We start from the raw sequence: 20,373 nt of genomic DNA, 5'->3' as shown, positions 1-20,373 counted from the left end.
GTGGAAACCTCATAACATCTTACGAAATTAAAATTCTTGATGAGTCATTAACAACAGATTCCAAGATGTAGTATCTAAAATTTAGTCCGTAACTTAGCATGTTCAAACATTCAGGTGTACATGTATGAATCAGACTTAGAGCTGTAGAAAAATTGCAGGTGCTTCTGATAATACTTACCAAGTATAATATTAACAATCATCTTTACTGAATTTCTCAGCGCAGCTCAGTTCCTTTGTCATATTATAGTCATGTCAGTGTTCTTAATAAAAATCCCCAAATAGGTGTCAGCCAATCATTGTCTTGAAAAACAATGCAATTCTAATTCTTGGGACAGCAGGTCACCAACATTTGGCTTTTCAGTTTGTCCACAACAATGCTCTGAAAAATAAATTGAAGAATTTTGAAACAATGCTTGGTATTATTATATTACTGTGATTCCAGCAGAGGTCTGAAAGCATTCCATAGATAAAATTGTTGTTTTGGAGAACCGAAAGATCTGGATACTTAAAGTTAATACTTAAAGTTTTTTGTTGTTTTCTTTTAAACTTGGTGTATTCATTTTTCCTATGATAACATGACTCCTTAGCTAATTTCTGCAATCAAGGGACAAAATCCAAAGCATGGATTTAGTACAATAATTTGTAATACAAATAATTCATCCAATTTCTTCAGAAAACCCTTGAGATGTCAGTACATGATACAGTGTTTTCCATAACTTTATAAAGCTTCGTCTGAACACAAGTTACATTCACGACTTCATTCAGAGGTTATTCCTTGGATGTACTCCAAGGTACTTAGAAACCTTCATTTAATTTCCAGTTGAAATTTACTCGGGACTGTTTGATATTAGGCATTTATCTTAAATTTCATTTTCCCTTAAAAATTTCTCTCCTCCTCAAAAATTACCCCTTCTTATGGGTTCCTATAAAGAGGCATTATAACACTTCTCAAGTTTTGACTAAGGCAAGCAAGCCAAGTTCTAAGTAGATATTTCATTACTCTAATCATTTTAATATCACCTTTTTATACCTAATCCAGTTTTAGTTCATCACCTTGAAGAGAGCGCTGTACACAGAATTTCAAATTAAGATTTAGCTGTGCATTGTAAAATGATATTAATACTTCCCACTTCCCCATCCCTGCTAAAAATAGCTTAGTAGTACATGCTAGAGTTTCATTAGCTTTCTGCACAGCTGCTTTGTTCTGGCAAATTAAAAGTCTTTCTATCAGACGGTACATGCAAGGGGGGTTTTTCCCCTCTTACCTTTCTTACCTTCAGCTCAGAAGTCTTTTATATTTTGTGTCTAAACCTTGCCTTGCACTTTCTGCTGTTAATATTTAACTTCTTTTCTAGCACTAAGTTAACAAGGTCACCTAATTTCATCTTCAATTTACATGAGCACACAGGCAGTCCTTTGTATGCATTTTAGCTCACTTATATGTAGTTAGTATGTAACTGGTTAACATGAGCTTGAGAAACTTATAGATAATTCTTACTTCCTATATTCCTTTTCCTTGTATTCTTTCTCCAAGGAGATGTAAGAAACTGTTGATGGCTATTCCCTCTCTTTCTTCTTACCATACTTTTTTTTTTTTCCCTGAGAGTGGTATTTTTAAAATCTTACTTGCCATTAGTAAGCAATGTTGCAGACTATGAGCTAGGAAATGACTGGCACCTTTGTATGGTGTTGCACTTCATTTTGTTTAATGCACATTTTGAAAGGAACTTACTGACTTCTTTATTTTTCATTTTGAGTCCTGAGAAGTCAGTTTTGTGATTCTTAATTCACACTACGTAAAACAGGAATATAATTCACCTTAATGGAGAAAGCCTCACAAATCCCTAGCTATAGCATTCTACACAAAACCAAAAGTGATTTTTCAGTGTTGCTTTTAAAAAATTTTTTAAAGTTACATGTGTCTTCATTTGCTTTTAGTAGTACAACACACTATTGTAATACTAATATGGTAATGATACGTCACTTTCTGATCTTAATATATTCCTTCAGATATCGATGAATGCTCCTTCCAGAATATATGCGTATTTGGTACCTGTAATAATCTACCAGGAATGTTTCATTGTATCTGTGATGATGGCTATGAACTAGATCAAACTGGAGGAAACTGTACAGGTACATCTTTTCTGTTCAGAAATATGCCAAGACTTACTGGTTTTTAATTGTACCAATTTAATTTAGATATGAGTTCACAAAACATGCATTGTATTCTCTTAAAACAATGAGAGTGTATTTTTCCCCACTAAACAAGCCAAGTGTAGAATAGCATGCTTTGGAGTAAGAATGGAACTAAAAGAATGGCTTCTTAAATATGCAGCTGTACAAAGGTTATTCCTAAACATTTGGTAAATTATTAGTAGATCTTTTGTTCAATTTCAGCTAAAAATCACTTGAATTTGAAATTTTCTTGCCCATTTTGTCTTAAAAATTACTCTTTTCTGTCCAGGGAGCAGATTTGTAAATGTAACCTTCTTATTTTAGATATCGATGAATGTGCCGATCCCATTAATTGTGTTAATGGTCTTTGTGTAAATACTCCTGGAAGGTATGAGTGTAATTGCCCTCCAGACTTCCAGCTGAATCCTACTGGAGTGGGTTGTGTGGGTAAGTGAAAGCTACCTGAAGTATTACATTAGAAATCACAGCCAGCATGACTGTTTTGATGTGAATTAGGGTAGCTAGATAAAAAAACCTTACTCCCATGTGCTGCATATCCTGTTATATAGGTTTCTAGAGATGGAGTTATTTTAACTGATTAATGGTGTTTATAGTTTCTTTAAAATACACCTTTTATATTTCTTCCAATTTTTTTGGAACATATATTATCTGTATTTTCATTCTCCTGACAGTCAACAGTTCTCATTTTAAAAAAAGAATTTTTTAATCCTAGATCTGTTGTGGGACTGATTTTATGTGTTTAGCTTAAGTCTAAACTGGAATTAAATCTGGTTGAGGTATCCATTTCACTGGAAACAAAGTAAAAGACATGTCTCACTGTAGTTTAGGTAATTGTCTCTGTCTTACACAGACTTAGAGTGAATTTTCATTACTTTTCCCCCTTGCTACATGATATGGGACTGTCATGTGATTAGAGTATATACTAGCAACCTAAGGAAGTTTTGGGGAAGGGCAGAGTTTAGCAAGAGGCTAAGGCTCAGCCCACACAGCATTTGGGTGTGATCTTGGGAAAGCCTTCTAGCTTTTTATTTGGAAAACAGCCTTTTTGTTTTATTACTTTGGGAAGACTCAAATTCTCCTGCAGTGGTAGTTAGGACTATTCCTTTTCTATATGTTTACAATAATACTACAGTGTGGTGGCAAATAAATATATTCTAAGCAAATAATATCTAAAGAAATACAGAATAGCCTTCAGAACAAATTTTACCTCTCATCTTTTCCATGCTTCTCCATTTTCTGCCAATGAATATTGCTTGTTGCTTCTCTGGATGCTAGAAGGAAGTCCTGTTGGAGACCTGTAGACGTCAGCAGTCGTGACCAATTTATTCTAAATCTTTAAGCTGAGATTTTTAAAGTTGAAGTGTAGAATAACATTCCCATTGATTTTGAAACTGCCTTAATACTTTTCTTCTGCAGTTGCAGTCTGACTTCAGCTTTTAGCTTTGTCTCATCTGAAGATTCTGTTGATGTAATGAAATCTTACCTTTTTGGCTCCCTTTCTGCAGCATGTAACTACTGAGATTCTTATGCTTTCCTACAGCCAGATGCTGTGTATGATCAGCCCTGCAAGTCCAAAGAATTTAAGTGATCTTTGAAGAAGCTTATGAGACTTAATTATCCTACTGCTAGCTGTTTCACTAAAAAGGGGGTGTTGGAGTTGGCAGTCTATTTTGAAACCAGTTGTCCCAATGACATTTTTGGCAGGGGTCCCATGTTTCCTGAAGGAAACCCCCACAATGAAGGGGAACCTGCTCAAGGGTAAATCTAGCAAATCTAGAGTCCCAAATCATAGAATAAGCCCTCCCTCTCTGAAGAAAAAATGTTGATTAAGAAAGTGACAGAAAAACTATTTCACCCTTCCTTATTTCTGTCCCAAGGAAAATACTACTAGGGCTGTTATGCTCTCTGGTACAAAGACTCTTCTCCTTTTCCTTGTATAAGAAGCATTTTTAGTTTCTCAACAACTGATTGTCTGACAAGAGACTCCCAAGACTTACCCACCCCCCCGCAAGCAAACATGGGGGTTTTGGTTGGATTTTTTTTTTTTTTAGTTTGTTTCAGACAGTGGCAGAACTGATATCCACTTACCTGTCCATGGGAGGAGCTGCAAGACTCAGGTGTACACTTTCCCTTTCTCTAGAAAATGATTCTGTGACAAAGTCCATAAAACACTCATTGAACATTCAGCTTTTATTTTTGACAGGGGCAAGCAAAGCCTCTGCTTCCCATGAAATATCATGATAGTAAGATAATAAAGCCCTAATCCATGACTGAAATAACACTTTGGTGCCCATTCTTTTCAAAGCCCTTGAAAAGATGGGGCACCATGAGCAGCTGAAAATATATTAGTTAGACTATTTTATACAATTACAGGCATTGTTAGGTTTTAAAACAACAGTTCTCGTTTGTAATATTTCCAGAGGGTAAGTGATTTTGCAGGGGAAGTGGAAACAGAGACAGTTGCCATTCCAATACTAGTTCTGGTTCTAGATTTGGTATGCTTTGAGTTTGTCTGCTTCACTGACTTAGGCAGTCCAAAGGTGGACGAATTAAAGTTCAGTTTACTTTTGATTCTTTATAGTCTCGGGTCTCCAATTCCAAATGACTTCACTTGCAATCATGTTTGTGTCACAGGCGCATGGTAAAACAGGACCCAGTTTTCACTCTAAGCTTGCAGTCATTGGGGAAAAAAAAAAAAAAAAAAAAAAAAAAGGCTTTCCTTTTTCTGGCCATGAAAGAGGAAAGTTTCTTGCTTCTGGAATGCACAAGTTGTGCTGAAAAATGTTCCAGAAACTTCTTGTAAAGGACAGCAGCTGCTGGTTCTCTTCAATACCACTTTCTATTGCATACTTGAGAAAACAAAGTGGAGTTGAGAAAACAAAATACTGGTTCCTTTCAGAAGAAACAGAAATATTATGCTTGGTAAAGATGAACATGGTGTCATGTCAAGACGGTTCATGTGAGGAGTAAACTGAAGCTTGCTTGGTATTGATATTCTGCTAAAGAATTCTAGGCTCTGCCTTCATTCCAAGGTCCATCATCTCCTATTGTTCTTAATGAGCCTGAGGTCTTAGGCTGAAGCTGTCTTGGATGTCCATTGTATTTCACTTTTCCCAAGAAGAATGAAGCCAAATCCTTTCTTGGTTTCTCCTTAAAAAGCAGATGTCTCATGCTATCACAGATGGAGAGAAGCATGGAGTTCCTCTAAGAACGGGAGGAGATAGGTATTCTCAGAATAACCATGTTTGGGTTGTTTCAGCTCAAGTCTGCAATGAGAACATGCAATGAGAACAAGATGTGCACTTTTAAAAAAGCAGATCATTTTATATTGTCTTAAAAAAAAAAAGGACTTCCACTCTAATATATGCTGATCAGTGATCTCAGACAAATCTTGCCCTTAGGGAGATAAAGATACCCTGCTTGAAGATTCTTTTCTTTCATTAGAAGCTCAGGGGTACAGAATACATGTGCATCTGCTACTTAATTCTTAACATTTTATCTTTACAAAAATGTGCATTTATGGTGAGATACTGAAATTTATTGTAGAATATGTGGGGTCTAGGAACACACTCCTGTTTCTCAATCTCTGCTACAGTACACTCTTAAAACTGTGCAGAAAGTTTCACCCAAACTTGTGTATTAATGCTTAAATTTTTATAAATTTAAATCCTTTGGAAAGCTTGAATGTTTTCTCTTGATTGATGTTAAAACGCTTTAAAAAATATTAGGTCTGAAAATTACTTTGAAGTTGTATTTTTATATTAAACATATTTAACTAACTGGAGGATCTTGAGAACAAGTAGTACCTAACAATTCAGTTGTCTTCAAGGTATTTTTCATAGATATGTCCCAAACTTCAGGATAATTTAAAAACACATGTCATATCAAGATATTTGTGAAACTGGAAATTCTGAAAGTATGAACTACCCACATTTATCATACTGTGTTCATTTTACTCTATATAAATTGCTAAAACTGTAGCATCTGGCACCTTCTGCAAGCAGAAATAAGAAATGTGGTATTTCTTGGTAAAATATGCATTTGGGAAATAATTCAAAAATGAATGTATAAGTTTTTTAGTCATACCATTAACAAATAGTAAAAATGGAAAAAGATACTGTGGCCTTTATACAACGAATTTATGAAAAACATTTTGAGTGGGTTTCTGTGCTTCTTTAGGGGCAACCTTTGATAGCAGTTAATTCACAGAGATGATCTTCAGAATTATAATGCTACTTTTGAGGAAATTAATGTTCATCTTACTTTGCTGTAATAAGAAATATTATAGCAATTGACTATCCTCTTGTTCCTTATATTTATTACTCACTGCTAGTTACTTTTCATTTACAAAAAAACAAGGAGAGAATATGTGAAGAAAACTCATTGCTTTACCTTTTAAATTCCTTGTGCATTCTACTGATGCCAGCAATTGTCTAAATCATTAAGTTACAATTTGAGTGAACTAATTTTCCTCAGACTTACTTCACATTTAGATTATTTGTTTCAATATTAATAATTCTGGAGAATTTCTTTGCCAGTAAAAGTATTCTTCCATTGACATGACTTTGTTCTGTGATTCCACAGAAAAGTATATAAATTATTGTAATTCCATGAGAATCAGTCATAGACTAATCATGATCAGAATATGGAGAAGAAATACTAACAGCAAACTGCAGCAAGGTTTCTGGTATTTTCTGGAATGAAAGATGGAATAGTGTATGTGCTACATTAGAGTATACTGTGATTTTGGAAGACATGCAAACGTTTTAAACTCATGTCTGGGTACTTAGAAATCTGAAGCCACCCATTTTCCCTGCTGTTTCTCTCAACATCAGTAACTGTCAGTGTACCTGAGCAGTTGAGATTGCCAGTGACTTCAAAAGCATAATGTTATCTGAATTCCTGCTTCAAGCTATGAAATTTTAAAATTAATGCTGTTCTTCCTTTGTCTGGAGCATTGTGTGCAGCTGTAGTCATATGTGCTTTATGTGTAGATAACCGTGTTGGCAATTGCTACCTGAAGTATGGACCACAAGGGGATGGGACCCTATCCTGCAACACTGAAATAGGGGTTGGAGTCAGTCGTTCCTCGTGCTGCTGCTCTCTGGGAAAGGCTTGGGGAAACCCCTGTGAGACATGTCCCCCTGTAAACAGCAGTAAGAAAATGTTCTCTTGTTCTCCTCCACCCCTTTAGTATAGAAGATGCTAACAAGGGATGGAAAAAGTATTTGAAATCTTTTACTGTATTAACTATACATCTATCATTTAAGAAACTGATTTATTTCATGAAGCAGTGTTCTGACACAGCTGTAAAAGAAAATCTCCTTGCTACTGTCAGAGGGGTGAGGCAGTGGTGATACCTCAGTATCAGAAGACCTGACCTTTAGTCTTCTGTGACTGACTTGGTGCCTATTCTCACAGTAATCAGTGATGACTTCAGAAGGCACTTCCCACTGGACCAGGCCCATGTACTTCGGGTAGTTTGGAGCACTTTATCTTATTTCGCTTTTAATTCTCCCGTTAAAAAAAATTAACATAGTTGTGGATATGCTTATGTGTCTTAAAAACCGAATGGATTGCATGCATCTACTAGGAATTTTTGCTCAGCAACTCCATGTTGGTAGGAAAATAAAGAAATTAATAATGCTTAGAACTCAAATCATGCCTTTTATTTGGAGAGCTATGGTAGTTCTCAAAGTGTTGATAATTGCTGGGTAACTATTTCTAAATTGCTTCTGAGTACTTTCAAAACTGTTACCAATGATACTTAGCAATTTTGCAGAACTTTGAAGTTGTTTGATGAATAATGCAACAGAAATGTCAAGCATGTTGTTCTTAATAGCCTTATAATAGTGTGGATTCCAATTTTAACACATATCTTTATTTGATGGTATACTGGCATTTCATATTAAAGAACTAGTCAAAATGGAAAATATGTGCCTTTATAAAGGCACAGTACAGAGAAAAAAACATTATGCCTGCCTTAAGAGTATCTGAAGTTCTGGTAATGTTTTAAGCATTAAATTAATAATTTTAAGCATAAAATTAATAAGATCTAAATCTTACCTTGATTTTCTACTAATCTAATGCACTTGTTTTATTTACTACGAATAGGTCAAGAAAAGTAGAACACCAATGAGTGCAGGGAAGAAGACATTAAAAACACAAATGAAATTTTATAGTTTTGCTGTAGCATTTTATTCTTCATACGACTGACATGCTCTCTCTTATACTTTACTTTAGCGGAATATAATACTCTTTGTCCAGGGGGAGAAGGATTCAGACCAAATCCCATCACGATTATTTTAGAAGGTGAGTTCATCATCAATGTCTGTGATGGCTGTTAATAAAAAAGTGTGAACTTGGGAGAAATGTATATAGGAACTATATCTTGCAGATACCATTACATCTAGTGCAAAGCAAAACCATCTGCTAAAATAAATTGGACAACATGATGAAAGGCGTACTGTAAAAGAATAGCGAAGAAGTCCAGCAATATTTCAGTAGGAAGATAAGATGATGCATACCTTTTGTGTGCCTCCGTACTTGCATTGGCCTTTGAAATTGGCCCCTGAAGGATAAGTCATTTATGAAAATTACATCTTATCTGTGGAAGGTATAAGTTTCAGGAAATACTCATTGGACAAAGAAACGCTGGTTCCAGTGAGCACATGGGAATGAGGAATTAGGTGCCAAATTCCTGTATACAGTAATGGAAGTTGGAACTCCATGAGCTCATCCAGCTGAAATAGCTTCTGAAGAGCTATTTAAGTGGATGAGAATGAGCATCTTATCCATGCTTTCTTAGAGTGCAATTTAGAAGAAAAAAAAAAAAATCCATGTGACAGTTAAAAGCTACTAATTGGTAAAATTTCAGGGGAGTATTTAAAGCCACTTGTTTCTTTTATTTCTGGAATGAAAACATGGTGGATTTTGTTCTCTGTTTTCAGACATCGATGAATGTCAGGAACTGCCAGGTCTCTGCCAAGGTGGAAATTGCATCAATACTTTTGGCAGCTTCCAGTGTGAATGTCCAAAAGGCTACTACCTCAGTGAAGAGACAAGAATCTGTGAAGGTTGATACCCTTCTCTGTCACAGTTCAGTTATTATGAAAAACACTATCATTTTTAACTTTATATCCCTAAGTGGATATGGTACCCACACATATCATTATCTTTGGCACCAGTGATATGATTAACATAAAATTAATATGCCACACATGGATGTTCATTTCTACATGATTGATCTCAGCTGTGTCTATTAGTAAACTAGGGTGGTTATTTGTGATTTCTGGCTTCTCACTTCAGTATCTTGTACCTCCTGCTAGTTTTATTAGGCTCCTTGTATTTTAAATGAGAAAAGGTGTTCTCTTCGCAGTATCTCAGAGTAGCAGTTCAATTTACACAGTATGAAGTAAAGTTAATATTGGTCTTCATTTTGTGTTTGAGCTTTTGGTAAGTGTTAGAACCAAAAATTGTAAAGAATCTTTCATGGTTTCTCCTAGCTTGGAGTGTTGCAAGTCAGCATCCCCTTCTTCATTCACTACATGAAAAAAAAAAAAATTTGTTTCCTTTCAAAATAGAGACTGTGAATCCTGAGACTTTGCTAAGCTTGGGTGAAAAAAACTGACCAGCTGGGTTTGAAATTAAAACTGTATGGGCACAAAAGCCTTACACCACAAATACCTTAAAAAGATCCAAAGTTAGAGCAGCAAAACTATGTTTCAGCTTGCCTATTTCTAAATAGAGTACTTGAAAGGTCATTTGTCAGTGGAGTAGTGAATGAATTGACAGAAATGTAAATAGACAGTAGCCTTCCTGTGAGAAGCTGTGAATGTCTTTTGTGGAGCTGATGGTGCTCCAGTTTCAGTGGTAAATTCAACAACTTTGAATTTATTTAGGTTGTTCTCTTGCACTTCTCTGGCTGGACTTAATAGAGGTTAACAATATTACCCTTCACCAGGTGTTACAGTAGTCACTTAACCCAAATCTGAGCTGTAGTTTCCAAGCTAGCCTTCACAGGAAATATTTTTGTAACCTTAGCGTGGTTTATTATGGTCATGTTTATCAGAAACATTTGCTAGGACTTGTCCTCTTTTCCGTTGTTAATTGTAGTGTTTTCACTTGGTCTCTAGATATTGACGAGTGTGTTGTACATCCTGGTGTCTGTGGTCCCGGCACCTGCTACAATACCTTGGGGAACTACACCTGCATTTGCCCACCTGAATATATGCAGGTGAACGGAGGACATAACTGCATGGGTATGCAAAATGTCAACTCTCTGAATATCAAACTGTTTCAGGGCCAAATCTTGTATTGCTTTTTCCTACCTTTAACTCCCAGACAATTATGTCATGTAGCAGGAAAGAGATCCCAATGATTGATCTGCAGTGTTCAAGTGCTCTTATTCCTTAACACAACTCAGAAATCTTTTTTTATTTTCACTAGTCATTTCCAAATGGTAGAATTTACTGTACAAATGGATCTGATGAGCATCTATATCACGTTTCTGATTTCTTGGGAATTTTTCTTTTTCTCCTTTGTGTCTTTGAATGAAAACTGAAAATATGCCAAATTTCAGGTAAATCTAAAACAGAGACTGTAGATTACTTCAATCCCTAAATTATTTTTAAATTCATCCATATATGTGCTTAGGTTGTATTCAGAAGCCAGAATTAATGAACCACTATCTGTGTTGGTAGAGGGTTGATATTTACTTAAGTTAGTTTGTTGGTCACTTTGTAAGTGATGCTTTTCTCACATTTAGACATGAGGAAAAGTTTTTGCTACAGAGGCTATAATGGAACCTCCTGTGAGAATGAACTGCCCTTCAATGTGACCAAAAGGATGTGTTGTTGCACGTACAATGTTGGGAAAGCTTGGAACAAACCTTGTGAACCATGTCCAATTCCAGGAACAGGTAAAGCCTACTATACTCATGCCATTTTGTTACTTTTTTGCTTATTTGCTCCTTTGACTTATTAGCTGGTAACATTTCAGCCCCAAAATACCTTTGCTGTACTCCCAAAACAGTATCCTGCCATCCTCTCACTGTCTGGATTAAGTCTTGGTGTGCTAAACAAGAATAGGTATTTCTTCCATATATTTAAGTGGAAGAAGTATCACTCCATATTGCGTGGAAAGATATAGCTTGAATAGTTAGAAAGCACCAATCATTCCCCCTGGATGAAAAAAAGTCAGGCAGACCATACATATTTTCCCTCTCAGCTGCCCCTGAAGACAAGGGCAAAACTACTGTCAGATGTCACTGAGATTAATAAAAAGGCCTGGAAAGTACAGACTGACCTTCCCATCTGCAGCAAAAGTATGTCAGCCCTGTAGCTAAAAGGATGTTTGTAAGACAGGTATCTGTAGGTAGATAGAATTATTTAGAATTTTTTTGTTGTTGTTGTTGATGGAGCTCTCTCTATATATATTGTTTTATCCTTTCATTCTAACAATACCACAGCTTTCAGAGGTGTATGGACATAGAATTACTTTCAGTTATTTAGATTTATGTCAGAAATCTGTGTTTGTGTAGGTAAGACCCACCAGTGTGGCTCAGCAGACATAAACAAGTTTTCTGAATGCATGATTACAGAACTCCTGTCTCTAAAGCTGTCACTTTGAGGTTTCTGGAAGAGCAGTCATTAGGCAATAATACTGGATGTGAAGGTACTGGCTGACAAGAGATGCCTGCTGCCTGGTCTGTCTTCCAGGATAATTAATTTAGTATAATAAATTTAGTTACTGCATAGTTGGGGATACATTTATCCTGGTAGTCCTAATCTTTCAGAACAAAAAGATTGGGTTTCATTATTGAGTGTATTGCCTTTCTAGATTTTTCATTTATGTCTCACACCTGAGCGTGATCCTCTTGGTTGCTTTTACATTTTCTCTACTGAAGATGATGAATTTGCAAAATTTCAGTAAGTTGGGCATTGTAAAGAAAACTAAAAATTCCCTTCTATAAAGGAGGAGAAAATAATAAGGTACAGTTCTTTATCAATTAGTCATTGTGGATTTCCTTTCCTGGAGCAAAACATCCTTGAAACTTCAACTCAGAAAAATAATTGAAGGGAGAATCACCAACTTGGAAACCTGACAGTAACACCTGGCCTTCATTAAAAGATTCTTATATTTGCAAAAAAGAGCAAGTTTGCCTACATAAAACTAAAACACTCAGGTGCCTGTTTAGTACAAAGACATTTTATTGTTTAATTGACTTTGCCCCAAGTTTACTGCCACTAAATCCATACCTCTGGTGCTGCATCATTTGTGATGTTAGTGTAAACAATGTATTACTTTTGTTTGAAGTGGTTCATCCTGGTCACGTAAGGGAAATGGATAATTTGAGAAAGACTTCCCCACACAAGCAGTAAAGAATTGGAAAATGGGACTGAAAAGTAAAAAAGCAGCCTCTTCCTTTTCTTTCTTAAGTAGGAGGATGCAGAATGAGGGATTGTTCCTAGCAGTGAGGAATGGGAGATGGAAATAAGCTTGAGAGAGGAAATACATGTTTGCTATCACAGAGAGCTCATATAAAATTTTTTCCCATAGTCATTTATCTCAGTGCCATAAAATTGTCATCATGATGACGACATGATGAGAAAAGTACAGGAAAGTACTAGCAGGATTTCATGCAATTAATAATCTTGGATACAAGAAAGATTTCTCCTTTTAAATTGATAAGACTGAAGTTCTCAAAAACATCTACAGCTTTTAAAGATCTCTTAAGACAATTCGACTTAGTCTGCAAGCAGTTACAGGGTTAAAATATTTCCTGAAATATTTCAATATTGCCTTGTTAGCTCTTCTGAATGCCTTTACTGTATTTGGAGACATGGTTGAACCTTTTTCACAATGGAAAGAGATTACACGATGGATCAAACACAATTTCCAAGTGGGAATGGTTGAATAGCTGCACTTGTGTGGTATAATCAGTTGTTCTGGAGTCTGGGGGCATGGCTACACATCACAGACAGGGGTTATAATACACTGACCTTAACCAGTTTGCTAGACTGAGCCCAGTATCACATTAAGAGCATTATTCTTCTGAGAACAATGAGAATTGTTCTCTAAGTGAACTTCACATGCCAATGCATTTGCATTTTTTTCCTTTGTGAACAGTTCTTCCTTCCTTTTCATAATATTTATGCTTAACAATTAATCTCTGTTTGATGACTTTAAGGTAGTAAAGTCTGTATTGATTGGTTTTACACATTACACAGATCATAACCATTACCATGTACACTTTAATCAGAAATAATCAATCTTGGTTGGTTGATTTTTCACACAAAGAAGTCTAAAAAAGCTACTTCACTGCTAAAAGGTAATCAGGTATTTGCAGAACTCCTTCCTGGTTTGATGATTTCAGGACTCCTTGATCTCAAAGTTTTTCCTGTTACGTGATAGATCTTTCTGTCCTAGAAAAATAATACAGTGATAAGTATATGAAGTTTTGAAATATTTTTTTTAAGTCACTGATGCACAGGCAAGCTTTCAGAAAGTAAATCTCTGGTGTGTTTATGTATGGATAATTTGGCACTGTGTGTAAAGTCATTATCATACAGTCCTTACCTAATTACATGCTCTTTTTTCTACACAGTACAAACTGAAAAAAATATGAAAAAACTATTACATGGAACATGTAGGTAGCATAACACAGAATGAAAGAAGACCTTAGAACCTCTTCTTCATCCTCCCAGATATGACATGTTAGGCGTTACTCAGAGGAGTAGGTTGTCATTGCCCATGGAGACAGGGTAGTGAACACAAGGCGCCCTTTTTGTCTAGTATATGTGTTTCACAGGTTTACTGCCAGCAGAAAATAGCATAAAGCTCTTTGCAGAAAAGAACTGTTCTCTAACCCTCAAAACTTAAACAAGTTAGCAGGGACTTCTATGGCCCAGTATCCTGTACTGCAAGAATAACCTCAGTAGGCATTAAGCAGTCGTTAAACAACAGGATGGAAGAAAGAAGAAAATGCTGAAGTTCAGGTATATTGGATCCTGCTTGGCTTATACATAACAGAACAAACAGTGTTTGAATGTGAAAAAAATATTTTGCCAAATCTCATTCTGAGAAATGATCAACTAGATTTGCTGAAATATTAATAAGTAAGAATGTTTGGTGTAAGGGAGACAAGAATTCAAGTTACAACCCCAGTGGTTAAACTCTAAAAAAATACAAGTTACTGAAAAGCTGCCATTAAAATCAGAGGATCAAGAAACTCAAACTACAGCCAGTAGAGAAATAAGCTATCACCTCTATAGATTAAAGAACATTACACACAAAACCAGAAGGTGCTAAAAGAGATGCCTAATAATTTGTCTGCATTTTAGGTTTAGAGGTGAGTTAGACTCCATATGCTTCCTCTTGTTGAATACAAATATGCCTCCTGTAGGTCCTCAGCAGTACAGACAGTAGACTTGTCACAGTGACTCATGGCAGTCTTCAGATTTTACACTTCCAGAACACCATTGAATTGTCAGTGGGACATTACTGTAAATTTTATCCACGTTCTTTAGAAGGATATTTTACCTTAGCTTAATGCCCTGAGTGTACAAATATTTACCGCATGCTTTGGAATTTTTGCTTAACAATAGTTTGGAAACTTACTATTGAAAGATAATATTTTTCTGGAGAATTTGAATGCTGATATGATCCCCAAAGATACAGAATAGAAGCTGCATGGTTATTGTTTACAAACACACACATAAAGCAAGCTGTTAATTCAAACTGGTTGTGTCTTCACACTGGAATTATTTTGCTCCCCTCAAACAAGTGGGCTTTCAATACACAATTCCACTGGTAGTCAGTATTTTACAAATTTGATAGTTATAGTTGTAGACCTGTCATTTTTCATATTTCTACCTAGATCAAAATTTATCAATGTACTGTAAAGGTGTAATACATTTTCTTGAAGGCACTGTTTTACCAGTAAAATCTTATGCCAACACAGATGCTTTATAAGAAATACTTTTTTAAATTAAGTAATTATTTCTTACATCCTGCAATAATGGAATCCATGCTAGAAATTTTTCTCCATATGTTACAAATCCACTCAACTTCATACACCTTGCCATGAAAAACATAGATTCATTGATTTTATATTTTATACTGTGCATTTCCCATCTTCAAGGTGCTTTGGGGAAGAGGATATAAAATGAATATACTAAACCAATACTTCTTTTTGGAGCATCTTTTTTTTAAAGCAGGGTGTCTATTCTGCTCTGCAGTTTAGCAAAATTAAGCTGCAGTAATCTCTGCAGAAATGAACAGAGATAGTATCATCAAAGAAGGCTAGGTATTGGTAAATTACTTTTATTTCTCCTATCTGAAACTTGCTGCAGATCCTGTCTACAGATCTCTAAAAGCAGGAATAAACGTTAAAAGGTAAGTTAAGGCATTCTATTTAAAAACTGAAGTGCTGCTTTCTCAAACCAGGCATTTACTCATGTGCAAAAGTCTGCAAAGATTTGAGAAAAGAGAAGTATGAATTAGTGTTTTAATTTGCATTCATTTAGTGGCAGTCTGAATTTTCAACAGTTTGTACAGGAGGCAGTGGCCCTTCTGTGTAGATATGGCTTATATCAGCTCTTGAAAAGCTGAGAAGACTATAAGTAATTCTTGGAACATTTATAAATACTCACTAAAAAGGCATTTTTCTCTGTTTTGCTCTAGCTGAATTCAAGAACATATGTGGGAATATTCCTGGCTTCACTTTTGACATTCATACTGGAAAAGCTGTTGGTAAGTTTCACTAAATTTATTTTAACTCAAAATTGTTTTGCAACCAAAAGGTTGTTGCAGCTGCATAATGGTACCAAAATTAACATTTCACATAATAAAACTCTAATTTCATTGTGGAGTTGACGTGACATAAATTGTAAGACCAATTTTGTGTAAAATATTGATGACATATTTTTTTTAAATTTCTACATTTTGTTATGATCTTTGGCTCACCCTCCATTGTAGCTCATAGGTTTGAGTTTTAATTAGTGAGATAAAAGGTTTTGGCTTCAAAAATGTTGCAGGACTTATCTGCACACTTGTAGCAGTTCTGCATCTTGTCTAATATTTAGTATTACTCTGTTTTGATCACTTCCTGAACTTCACAAAATTATTTTCTCTCATAATGAGCGTATGTTTAGATTTATATCCTGAATAGAATTTGTGTGGATTAAAAGGAACTTTTAATACCACTCAGTTTTATACACAGTGAAATTGAGAATCCAAGAAGTACATAAAGCCATAAAGTACTGTACTTTGACTAGCTCATCTCACTTTCAGACATTGATGAATGTAAGGAAATCCCAGGAATCTGTTCAAATGGTGTTTGCATCAATCAGATCGGCAGCTTCCGCTGTGAATGCCCCACCGGATTCAGCTACAATGACCTGCTCTTGGTCTGTGAAGGTGGTTTGATATGATGTTATTTTCTACTTAGCCCCATAAGTATGTATGTCTTACAGGGAAAGGGAACATTTAATTCGCATGTTTTTCAAAATCTAAGAGACAGACTGTGAGCTGTTTTGTAGGGCTCAAGTCTATAAATCAGTTTGTGATGTGTTTAATACATATGCACATGCGCTTAATAAAATTTGTAATAGCTTTGTGTCAAGCAATTCACTGACTCCTAAATAGGAAGTAAATGAAATGCTTTGTAAGTATAAGTAAATAAAATTTATAAGTAAATTATAAGTAAATGAAATGCTTTTTCTAGGGAGGAAATTTAATTCTTGTTCTTAAAACTTCTAAAAGTTTCCTTATTATTTTCTATCTTATGTCTGTTCTACATTTTTATAAGTAGAGATATTCATAGAAGCTATAAATTAATAGGAGTTTTGTCATTGGTATTCAAGGGTCTTGTGCTGACATGGGCACCTTAAAAAGCTAACAAACTGTGCAATTTAATATTTCAGTTCAAAGACAAAGAGGAATATTTTTTAATACAAAAACTAATTTATTTAGGCAGACATTTAAAATTGCAAAGCCACTTCAGTGTATAGTAAGTGGGATTCACAGAATCCTCCTTCATGCAAAAATTGTGTTATGTATGAAATTGTATTTATTTTGCTTTTCATTTGCATTTACGGCACAGGAGGCTAAAGGTCAGAATATTCATGCTTTGTTGAGGATGAAAGACTCATCTTGCACAAGACAGACAGTACAATCTAAATTCTAGGCAGAAGTAATCCTCTCATGGTTTCTGATGTCTGAACCATGGCTTTTGGTGTTTCAGATATTGATGAGTGCAGCAATGGAGACAGTCTCTGTCAGAGAAATGCAGACTGTATCAACAGCCCTGGTAGTTACCGCTGTGAATGTGCTGCAGGTTTTAAACTTTCACCCAATGGTGCATGTGTTGGTAAGCAATCAGTTGACTTTTCTCATCTGTTTGAATCTGTTTGTACCTTATCAGTGGTATCTGTATAGGTATATTTTCTGTTTGCATATACTTTGCAAATACGTTGCGTATTCCACTGTTTTATGTAACAGTTTTTACTTTATAGCCCTCTTTCTCTGTAGAAGGGAAGAAAAGACGAGGTAAAATTTTAAAAGAACTTTCTTGATGTATTAACTAAATCCTAACAGTAATTTTGACCTTGAGGTGTATAGGCAAGAAGTTCCTATAAAATGAAGTTTTGTTATGATTCAGGTTTAGTTATAGAGAATTTTGAGTTTGGTTTTAATAATAACAGATTGTAAAAACATGTTTTTGTAAAATGAATGAATAATAAAAGTCAATAATATGTACCATCTGGTTTATATTTCTGTTATAGATCGTAATGAATGTCTGGAAATTCCTAATGTTTGCAGTCATGGTTTATGTGTGGACATTCAAGGAGGTTACCAATGCATATGTCACAATGGTTTTAAGGCATCCCAAGACCAGACTATGTGCATGGGTAAGGGAAAAAAAAATTGCTTTTTTTGTGTGGCTTGTTTAGGGGTTTTTTTTAAGCAGGAAAGGAGATGAGTCTAGATTTTTTACAACCTTCTAGTGACATTAAAAGACAGATTCAGACAGTTTTGGAGTTTTGTGAATAAAGTATTTGAAGTTGTTCTTGGAGTGGATATATCAGTTTGAAATAAAAAAATCACAGTATTCTCATAGATAGCTTCATGTTACTGAAGAATATTATTAACACAATTTTCATAAAAATGTATCATAGTGGCTTAGAAGATACCACAGACTGATAAGAGTTTGATTTTTCAATTATTTAGAAATTAATTGAGTCCATGGTTCATTTAAAACACAGAATCCCACATTTAATGTATCTTAAATCTATACTCATTTTGTATTGATATGATAGAGATGATATAAGAAGTAAGATTTCAAAGTAAGAGTCTTTTTCATGTTCTTTTAGTGTTTTGTAATCAGTTCTACAGGGTTTAAAAAAGAAAAGGTGATGCATATTGTGAATACGTTTCTCTTTGAGAAAGATAGCCAAAAAATTATTTTGATTCTGAAATAGTGATCATCTCAATGTCAGTTATAAGCTATAGAGCAGTCCAGTGTCTTCTGTAACATGCATGTTCCAATTTGAACACAGACATTTAAAACCTATTCACATATTCATACACAACTTGAGTTTTCTCATATTTGGACTAAATCACATTTGTCAAACCCATCTGAGGAGGATATTTGGGAAAGTGATTTGTGTTAACAATGAAAAATTTTGAAAGCCCGGTTACTCAAAACAGTAAGTTTAAATAATACTAAAACTAATTCTAAAAATTTCATAGCATGAAATACAAATTTAGACAATTACAGGTTATGGAAGGGATCCATTCAACAAAATATTTACCTTCTGTAAATAAATAAAATGTTTCAGAAAGTCCACAAGAACTAGGAGAATATGTAAATGCTTTCCAGTTCCCCATGAAACTCCAAAAATTACTGAAACACACAGCAGGAAACACTGAATTGTAGTGTCTTTTAAAAAAGCATGCTTCCAAGAGTTTGTAAGCAGTCTTTATAATTCTGGATATAGTATTGACATAATGTAAATTGATTTGTGAACAATGACACAAAACTCCTTTATAGAGCATTTTCAACAGGTTTTCATGGGGTTAAGAATAAAATACAAACATAAAATTTGTGATACTTACAGGGCTGTGATGCTCATCCTTTGTATTAAGTTCTGATCACTAGTATACATTAACAAATTAAGAAATGCTAATATGAAAAATAGAGCCTTTGAGATACTGCACGTTCACTTAGTTTTATCTTTGCATGTAAAAGTATCTTTTATTTTAAAAATATATAAAAAAACGCATCGTGTAACACTTTCCTACGTGTACCCAGAAGCTGTAAAAATCACTACTATAAATAGAAGACATGGCAGATGAAAGGAGAAACTGAGGTTTAGAATATTGTCACTGTGCACAGATAACACATTAACAGGTACCTGGGAAAATCAGTTCCCACGTGCAGTTTTGTTTCTCTCTGCAGATGTTGATGAATGTGAACACCATCCATGTGGAAATGGAACGTGTAAAAACACAGTTGGATCATATAACTGCCTGTGTTATCCAGGATTTGAATTAACTCATAATAATGATTGTACAGGTAGGTGATGTAATCCAAACTTTATTTTCATTGCTGCCGGCTTGGTATACCAAGCAGGATGGTAAGTAGTTAAAACTCAAAGAGAAGACAGGTCAGGGTGCCAGAAAGTCAATTGAGTGCAGTAACTGATAGTTACCAGCCCTAGAGATTAGTCACTACTATCATTTTTTAATCTAATGAAAAATATTTTTTACTGGCCAGTTTGACATAATGTAAACCTGAAATCTCTGCAACACTTGGGTAACCTTACAGTTAACTGACATTTTAATGAAGCCCTCAATTCCTTTACATTTATTGGGTAATTACAGCACACGTCCTTGACTACTGGCACAGTCCAATAAATGGCACACTTTCAATACTCACAATGGGCACACTTGCAATAAGCATATATTATATCACACCACCAGTGATGCCTCATTAATTTAAAATAACTTCTTTATTTCACCATATTACTTGACACACACAGTGCAAAAGAGGAAGCAGACCAGCAGTAAGAAAGCCAGTACAACTAATCTACCAAATCTGCTCCCCTAAGATGAACTCTGGTTATACAGAGTTTATAAAGGCATTGCTATTTCCTATTCCTTAAAGCACAG

The 20,373-nt window shown here is 35.0% G+C and overlaps 1 protein-coding gene across 1 annotated transcript in view; it reads left to right on the top strand.

Annotated features, from left to right (window-relative positions):
• The window catches only part of FBN2 (fibrillin 2), a 171,695-nt gene that overhangs the window by 127,286 nt on the left and 24,036 nt on the right, over positions 1 to 20,373 (top strand). The window contains exons 35-46 of the mRNA XM_026866024.1: positions 2,011 to 2,133; positions 2,500 to 2,622; positions 7,191 to 7,352; positions 8,440 to 8,508; positions 9,147 to 9,272; positions 10,332 to 10,457; positions 10,964 to 11,116; positions 15,883 to 15,951; positions 16,492 to 16,617; positions 17,444 to 17,569; positions 17,985 to 18,110; positions 19,661 to 19,777. Coding sequence (XP_026721825.1) covers positions 2,011 to 2,133; positions 2,500 to 2,622; positions 7,191 to 7,352; positions 8,440 to 8,508; positions 9,147 to 9,272; positions 10,332 to 10,457; positions 10,964 to 11,116; positions 15,883 to 15,951; positions 16,492 to 16,617; positions 17,444 to 17,569; positions 17,985 to 18,110; positions 19,661 to 19,777 — 1,446 coding nt within the window. The remainder of the gene's footprint in view (positions 1 to 2,010; positions 2,134 to 2,499; positions 2,623 to 7,190; positions 7,353 to 8,439; positions 8,509 to 9,146; positions 9,273 to 10,331; positions 10,458 to 10,963; positions 11,117 to 15,882; positions 15,952 to 16,491; positions 16,618 to 17,443; positions 17,570 to 17,984; positions 18,111 to 19,660; positions 19,778 to 20,373) is intronic.

Source organism: Athene cunicularia, assembly GCF_003259725.1.
Source record: "Athene cunicularia isolate RWA chromosome Z unlocalized genomic scaffold, athCun1 chrZ_part2, whole genome shotgun sequence".
NCBI lineage: Eukaryota > Metazoa > Chordata > Aves > Strigiformes > Strigidae > Athene > Athene cunicularia.
The sequence above is the reverse complement of the archived record's forward strand: the minus strand, read 5'-3'. Positions and strand labels throughout refer to the sequence as shown.